The sequence below is a fragment of the Bidens hawaiensis genome, unplaced genomic scaffold (genome assembly GCF_021521415.1).
Source record: "Bidens hawaiensis isolate Kalapana, Puna unplaced genomic scaffold, B.hawaiensis_p1.1 tig00037598_1, whole genome shotgun sequence".
Taxonomy (NCBI): Eukaryota; Viridiplantae; Streptophyta; class Magnoliopsida; order Asterales; family Asteraceae; genus Bidens; species Bidens hawaiensis.
The window spans coordinates 28397-36327 of record NW_027496562.1 but is presented as its reverse complement, the minus strand read 5'-3'; the positions used below and the strand labels follow the sequence as shown (position 1 = coordinate 36327).

The following is a 7931-nucleotide window of genomic DNA, read 5'->3' as shown; positions in this document are numbered from 1 at the left end:
GGTGTTTGTAAAAACCTAAAATTTTGATAGATTTCAAGATTTTTCTGGGTATAATTCAGTTTCATAACAGTTTGTTTGATATTATTATTATTATTATTTATTGCAAAATTGCAACCAAGCTTCTTTCTTTAACAAGAATTGCAGGTCAAAATTATATATTTTATATTCATCAAAACTGATCACAAGATTTGTTTTTTTTAGTGTTTTTAGGTCCATTTTGGTGGGTGGTTGGATTTAATATTATTCTGTAAAGTGATTATTATGAATTTAGTCAAATGTTTTACAAAACCATAAATTCAAATTCAAGATTTTGTAATTTTGTAGGATAGTGGAATTACTTGTTTTTGTTGGGAATTTCATTTCAAGTGCGTTACTTGGCATGCAAGGTTAAGTAGCAAGATTTAAGGAGTGGATAATTATAAACATTTAAATGTGCTTAGATTTAATTGTTAGTATATTATTATGTCATATTATTTAGCAATCCTAGTTGTAGTCTAAACGTGATAGGTTAGAGTATAAATAACCGTGCTTTGGGGTTAGAGATTGTAATTGAGTTTTGTGAAGTTTTTCAATAATATAACATACGTGTTTGGGTGTTAGCCAAATTAACGATCGTGATCGTGTTCAATACCTGGTGCCAATTCCATTAGTTTTTACATCAGTTTTTCTTTTTTTTTTTGTTGTTAATTCTGATACATATTTCCCATAAATTTGCAGTATTTAATGGTTTAAACTTTAAAGTAGCCAGTTTGAAGGGATAAGATTGGTCCAATAATGGCAGAAATTGTAAACACAACCAATATGAAGGTTGATACAGAAGATGACACATACACTAAAGATGGAACAGTTGATTACAAAAACAACCCTGCTAACAGGAAGACTACAGGAACATGGAAGGCCTGCCCTTTTATTCTTGGTAAATCCTGCACCTTTGACTTTTAGAAAGTCAAACCTGTTAGTATTTACTATTCATATCCTTATTTGGCACACATAAGAGAAATTTTTAATCTTGAAAAGATTTATATTCTAACAGTTTTATTACATGTTACTAACTCACTATATATAATTTTGTTTGTATGATAGATGAGTTATTTAATGTTAGTTTCGAAGTTAAAAACCAACTCATTTGACTCTTACAAGTCATAATTGGTCAGTTTTTGATGGTTTGGTTTTAACTTATAAACAGGAAATGAGTGTTGTGAAAGATTGGCTTATTACGGGATGAGTACAAATTTGTTACTTTATTTCAAAAACAACCTTCATCAGCATAGTGCTACTGCCTCAAAAAACCTTTCGAATTGGTCGGGAACGTGTTATATCACACCGTTATTAGGGGCGTTTCTTGCGGACTCTTATCTTGGCAGATACTGGACCATTGCAATCTTCTCAATCATCTATGTTTTGGTATGTTTGTAGATTTTTTTTTAATGGCTGGTTTGTTTATAGATATTTGTATAAGTACTTACGTATTTAGTTATATTAATTGAATTTAAAATAAAGGTACTCGACACTTGAATGCTTGCATTTTACCATTCAACTGCTCAAGCAGTTAAATGCTATAAATATAATGGAATGGTCAAACGGGTCGAAGTCGCCCAAAGTGTTTTCAAAAGCGTAGGGTGTGTTTGGTTACTAAAAAAGCATCCATTTTTCTGGAAACTTAATTATGTTCAAGATGTGGGTGTAAACGAGTCAAGTCAAGGTGGGATCGGGCTTGGGCTCGAAGTTAAACGAGCTAGCTCGGCTCGTTTATCTTAACCACCTGCTTGGTTGCAAAAAGTGTCCATATTTCTAGAAAGCTATTCTATGATCAAGATTATTGTTGTTAACGAGTCGACCTGAGCCAGGTTGTGCTCGGGCTCGTGCTCAAAGTTTATCTCAATGAATTGAAATGCTTCATAAAAAAGCTTGAGCCAGCTCGTTTAATTTACCTTTTTAAATTTTGTATAGTTACACATATTGATGTATATAAAAACAAAAGGTGATATTTTTTTAATGCAGAATTTATAACTTATATCTATTAAAATTTGGTTTATAGTATAAATTTTAAAATTTGGGCTTTAATCTAAAAGCGCCAAACAGCGAGCTAATCGTGGCTCATGCTTGGGTTGTATATATATTTGCTTAAAAAAAGCCAAAAGAAGGGACAAAATATCATTAAATGGTCTGCCTAACTCGTCTCACAACATGTTGAACCCGAATAAAAAATCAACTTGTTTCAAGCTGCTACCCAACCCGCCCATTTTGCGAAATCTAACATTTATATATTTGATTTTGTTATCCAGGGTATGAGTTTATTGACATTATCAGCATCTATTCCCGGATTAAAGCCCAAGTGCATCTCAGATGAAAATTGCCATGGCACCGGTACAACAATTGGAGTCACATTCTTAGCACTTTATCTTGTCGCCCTGGCAACGGGCGGTATCAAACCGTGTGTCTCATCCTACGGTGCAGATCAGTTTGATGATGCAGATGAGGTGGAAAAGAAGCACAAGAGTTCTTTCTTTAATTGGTTTTATTTCTCAATTAATATTGGTGCATTAATTGCTTCATCTCTTCTTGTGTGGATACAAGATAATGTGGGGTGGGGTTGGGGGTTTGGTATCCCGGCTGTAGCCATGGCGGTTGCGGTTGCATCGTTCTTTTCAGGAACTCGGTTGTACCGGAGCCAGAGACCTGGTGGGAGCCCGTTGACCCGTATTTGTCAGGTTGTTGTCGCTGCGTGGAGGAAACGTAGGGTTCACGTGCCAGATGATAAGACGGTTTTTTATGAGACCGAGGATACCAAGTCTGCGATTGTGGGAAGCCGTAAACTTGATCACACCGAAGATTTCAGGTAAACATTAATTTTAATACGGGTCCATTCATGTATCTGTTTGATAACGAGCCAATTTATTATTATTATTATTATTATTATTATTATTATTATTTTTGTAGTTTTTTGGACAAAGCCGCTATAGAGTTACAATCGGACCACGCCAAAGGACCCATCAACCCGTGGCGTCTTTGCACCGTAACCCAAGTCGAGGAGTTCAAATCCATCATCCGACTACTTCCAATATGGGCCACGGGTATCATCTTCAGCTGCGTCTACAGTCAAATGAGCAACCTATTCGTCCTCCAAGGTTCATTCATGGACATAACAATCAACAACTTTCCAATCCCACCCGCATCACTCAGCATATTCGACACTTTAAGTGTCATCTTTTGGGTCCCAGTCTACGACCGGGCCCTCGTACCCCTGGCCCGCAAATACACGGGCCACAAATCGGGCCTCACTCAGCTCCAACGAATGGGCACTGGTTTAGTCATATCAATCTTCGCAATGCTAGCAGCCGGGATTCTTGAAGTCGTCCGGCTCGGAATTGTCAGGAGAAACAATTATTATGATCTCGAGCATATGCCAATGTCGATATTCTGGCAGGTCCCGCAGTATTTTTTGATCGGTTGTGCTGAAGTTTTTACGTTTATTGGTCAACTGGAGTTTTTTTATGATCAAGCGCCGGATTCTATGAGGAGTCTGTGTTCGGCTTTATCGCTTACAACGGTTTCTTTGGGGAATTATTTGAGTTCTTTGCTGGTGACGATTGTGATGTCGGTTAGTACCAAAGGGGGGAAGCCCGGGTGGATACCGGATAATTTGAACCGCGGGCAGTTGCAGAATTTTTTCTGGCTTTTGAGTGCTTTGAGTGTGGTGAATTTGGGGGCTTATCTTGTTGTGGCTAAGTGGTATACCTATAAACGGGCGGTTGGGACTCTTCATTAAAAGGCGCGGTCGTGCAAAGATTGTTCGACTTTGTTTGATGTTTGGTTTTAGTTTATGATGAAGATTATGTCTCTGTTGGTTGGTGAGTTTAATGTTATATAAATGGATTATAGGATTTGTAGTTGAATGCATATTTAATTCATAAAATACATCATGTTTTATCACACACCTTGTTGGTAATTTTAGTGTTATCAACATGATTTTAGTAATATTGGATTAACTTGATGATCTAGTAAATATTATTATTTATTAACGGGTTAGGAGATGCGGGAGTGCAGGCTCGTTTAATACTAATATTTGTGTTTGTCGGTTGGGCCATGTCCTATAGTTAATTGGTTTTAATTCATATTTATTGAATTGGGCCTTTTATATTAATTGGATATGGGCCAAGTTTGTTAATGATCCTTTAGGGTCCATTTGTTTTGTGATCAATACATAATATCATGGTGTATGATGGTTTGAAAGATAACCGTAGACAAACAGCAGACACAACAAAAAATTCTCTTATGATCATCACAAATTTGGTACAAGGTTTTCTCACAAGATTATCAATATCAAAATTCTGTTTCTCAAGTAAATCTTGGTCTAATCCGATTAAGCATTGAGTGTACCCTCAGATAGTTTAATCTGATAGTGACATCACGATTCCAAGATTAATCCAAGTTGCTATACTCAATTCATCATTACGGTATTCAATCACGCGTCATTTACGGGTACGTTAATTCTATTTATGCAACAAAGATTAAACTATTTTAATAGCGCTGATTGGAAAATAGTGATCGCATATTGGATTTGGGGTAAATCAAATTGCAATTAGTGTTGAATAAATAATTCCTTTGTTAATATTTGTTCACTGTTTCGGAAATATAATGATTTGGTTATAGAAAAAAAAAATCCTATGGATATTATCTAGAAAGTAACGGATTGATATATTATAGTAAATAATATAGTAATTTGTGATTGTGCATTAGTTTCTAATCTGTTGTTTCTGGTTATTGATATTGGGTTCAATTATTTTCAAAATTAATTATGGTAATCGGAAATAAACGAAAGTTTAACCGGGATCATGATTATCCTAAAAAGAAGACTAAGTCTTGTTGGGGATGTGGAAAATGGGGACATTTAAAGTCTGATTGTCGAATTAAATTTGCGGGTGGAAACGGGTTTGATGAGGCAGGTCCTAGTGAGTCGAAAGACCCAAACAAAGTTAATAACGAAACTGTTTATGGTACTCACATGGGGTTGATGGACCATAGTCCTGGTAATCAACCAACTGGATGTGTACAAGTAGGAAAAAACCCATTGGGTTGTGAAATAAATGGAACTCGGTCTTTGAGTTTGGTTTTGGACTCAAAAAGTTAAATGGTTCTTAAAAACAATTCTGTAGAGAATTGTGTATCATTTATTTCTGAATCCTTTTATGTACAGGATGACATGCTTGCATGGTGGGTAGACTCGGGTGCTACGAGTCACGTATGCAAAGATCTGAAATGGTTTGAAACTTTTGAACCAATTGAAGATGGATCTGTCCTTAGAATGGGAAATGTAGCAACCGAACCTATCAAAGGAATCGGGAAAGTCAGGCTTGTATTTACATCTGGAAAACATTTGTTGTTGGATAGTGTGTTGTACGTTCCAGGGATTCGAAAGAATCTTCTGTCTGGAATTGTTTTAAATAACTATGGTTTTAAACAGGTTAGTGAGTCGGATAAGTTTATATTATCTCGACATGGAACATTTTTTGGATTTGGATATTTGTGTAATGGTATGTTTAAACTTAATATTAATGTTCCATTTGCTATTGAATCTATTTGTATGGTATCATCATCTGAAAGCAGGGTAGATTATGTTTCTAATTTATGGCATGCTAGATTAGGTCATGTGAATTATTTTAGAATGAAAGAAATGTCTAAGATGAGTTTAATACCTGCTTTTAATATGAATAAAAATAAATGTCATACTTGTAAATTAACAAAGATTACAAGAAAACCATTTAAAAATGTTAAAAGAAATTCTAAGTTATTAGAACTTGTTCATTCAGACTTATGTAACTATCATGATACACCCTCACTTGGTAATAAGAAATATGTTGTTACTTATATTGATGATGCAACAAGATATTGTTACGTATATCTTGTACATGCTAAAGATGAAGCACTTGATAAATTCAAGGTTTATAAGCAAGAAGTTGAATTGCTTCATGGTGATTTTATTAAAACTCTTTGAACTGATCGAGGAGGGGAGTATTATGATCCAGTATATTTTCAATCAACTGGAATAATACATCAGGCCACAGCACCATATACACCAGAACAAAATGGTGTGGCTGAAAGGAAAAATAGAACCTTGAAAGAAATGGTAAATTCTTTATTATCTTACTCAGGTTTGAGTGATGGGTTCTGGGGAGAAGCTATGCTTACAGCATGTTATTTATTAAATAGAACTCCCAATAAAAAGAATAAAATAACTCCTTATGAGTTATGGAAAAAGAAACCTCCAAACTTGAAAGTTTGGAGGTGTAGGGCTGTTGTACGTCTTACTGAACCCAAGATAAAGAATTTGGGTGAAAAGGGAATAGACTGCATTTTCATAGGCTATGCAGAAAATTCAAAAGCTTATAGGTTCTATGTATTAGAACCTAATGATTCAGTTTCTGTGAACACTGTCATTGAGTTTAGGGATGCTATCTTTGATGAAAATAGATTCACTTCTATACCTAGACCTAGAGACGTCATTCAGAATTTTCAAGGTGGGATTTCTAATCCTGTTGAGAAGGCATCTGACGGGAATGGCAGTATAGATATACCTAACGAACCTAGGAAAACTAGAACCAAAAAGCCTAAGTCTTTTGGCTCTGACTTTCATCTTTATTTAGTAGAAGGGACGAGAAATGAGGTTGAATATCAATATCAATATTAAGGAGGATCCTAAGACATATAATGAAGCAATGGCTTCTAGGGATGTTGCTTTCTGGAAAGAGGCCATCCAAGATGAGATGGATTCTATCATGCATAATAATACATGGAAATTGACTGAATTACCTCCTGGTTGCAAACCATTGGGATGCAAATGGATCTTTAAGAGAAAGATGAAAGTTGATGGAAGCATAGACAAGTTTAAAGCCAGATTGGTTATCCAAGGTTTTAGGCAAAAAGAAGGAATTGATTTCTTTGATACATATGCTCCGGTTGCAAGAATTTCCACTATAAGACTTCTTATAGCTCTTGCTTCAATTCATAACTTAATCATTCACCAAATGGATGTGAAAACTGCTTTCTTGAATGGTGAATTGGAAGAGGAGGTATACATGAAACAACCCGAGGGTTTTGTATTACCTGGTCAGGAACACAAAGTGTGTAAACTTGTTAAATCATTTTATGGTTTGAAACAAGCACCTAAACAGTGGCATCAAAAATTTGATGAAGTGATCTTATCTAATGGGTTTCTTTTAAACCAAGCTGATAAGTGTGTCTACAGTAGATTTGATTCCTCTGGTAAAGGAGTTATCATTTGCTTATATGTGGATGACATGTTGATCTTTGGTACTGACCAAGATCAGGTTGATAAGACAAAGAAATTGTTGTCTTCTAATTTTGAAATGAAGGATATAGGGGAGGCATATGTGATCCTTGGTATAAGGATTAAAAGGAGTAACAATGGTATAACCATGACACAATCTTATTACATTGAGAAAGTGTTGAAGAAATTTAATCATTTTAATTGTTCTCCTGTTAGCACTCCTATAGATCCAAATGTTAGGTTGATGACCAATTCAGGTGATTCAGTGTCGCAATTAGAATATTCAAAGGTCATTGGATGCTTGATGTATGCTATGATTATTGGCAAGTAGTGAACAGACTGCTTAAATACTTGAAAGGAACTATGAATTATGGTTTGTGTTATTCAGATTTTCCTTCGGTATTAGAAGGGTATTCTGATGCAAGCTGGATAACGAATATGGAAGATCATTCTTCCACTAGTGGGTGGGTATTCCTACTTGGTGGTGGTCTTCAAAGAAGCAGACTTGCATCACAAATTCGACAATGGAATCTGAATTTGTAGCTTTAGCAGCAGCCGGCAAAGAAGCTGAATGGCTCAGAAACTTAATCTTTGAGATTCCATTGTGGTCAAAACCGATATCACCAATCTCTATCAGGTGTGA

General features: G+C 35.5%; 2 protein-coding genes across 2 annotated transcripts; both read left to right on the top strand.

Annotated features, from left to right (window-relative positions):
- Positions 1-755: 755 nt before the first annotated feature.
- Positions 756-3876, top strand: LOC143589505 (protein NRT1/ PTR FAMILY 8.1-like). Its single transcript, XM_077070248.1, has 4 exons — positions 756-916; positions 1187-1404; positions 2286-2839; positions 2941-3876. The coding sequence occupies exons 1-4, from the start codon at positions 775-777 to the stop codon at positions 3767-3769; spliced, it is 1743 nt and encodes a 580-aa protein (XP_076926363.1). The 5' UTR covers positions 756-774; the 3' UTR covers positions 3770-3876.
- A 922-nt stretch (positions 3877-4798) lies between these two features.
- LOC143589518 (uncharacterized) lies at positions 4799-6688 on the top strand. The gene is made up of 5 exons (XM_077070257.1): positions 4799-5110; positions 5198-5356; positions 5465-5534; positions 5811-5972; positions 6153-6688. The coding sequence occupies exons 1-5, from the start codon at positions 4799-4801 to the stop codon at positions 6686-6688; spliced, it is 1239 nt and encodes a 412-aa protein (XP_076926372.1).
- Positions 6689-7931: the final 1243 nt, after the last annotated feature.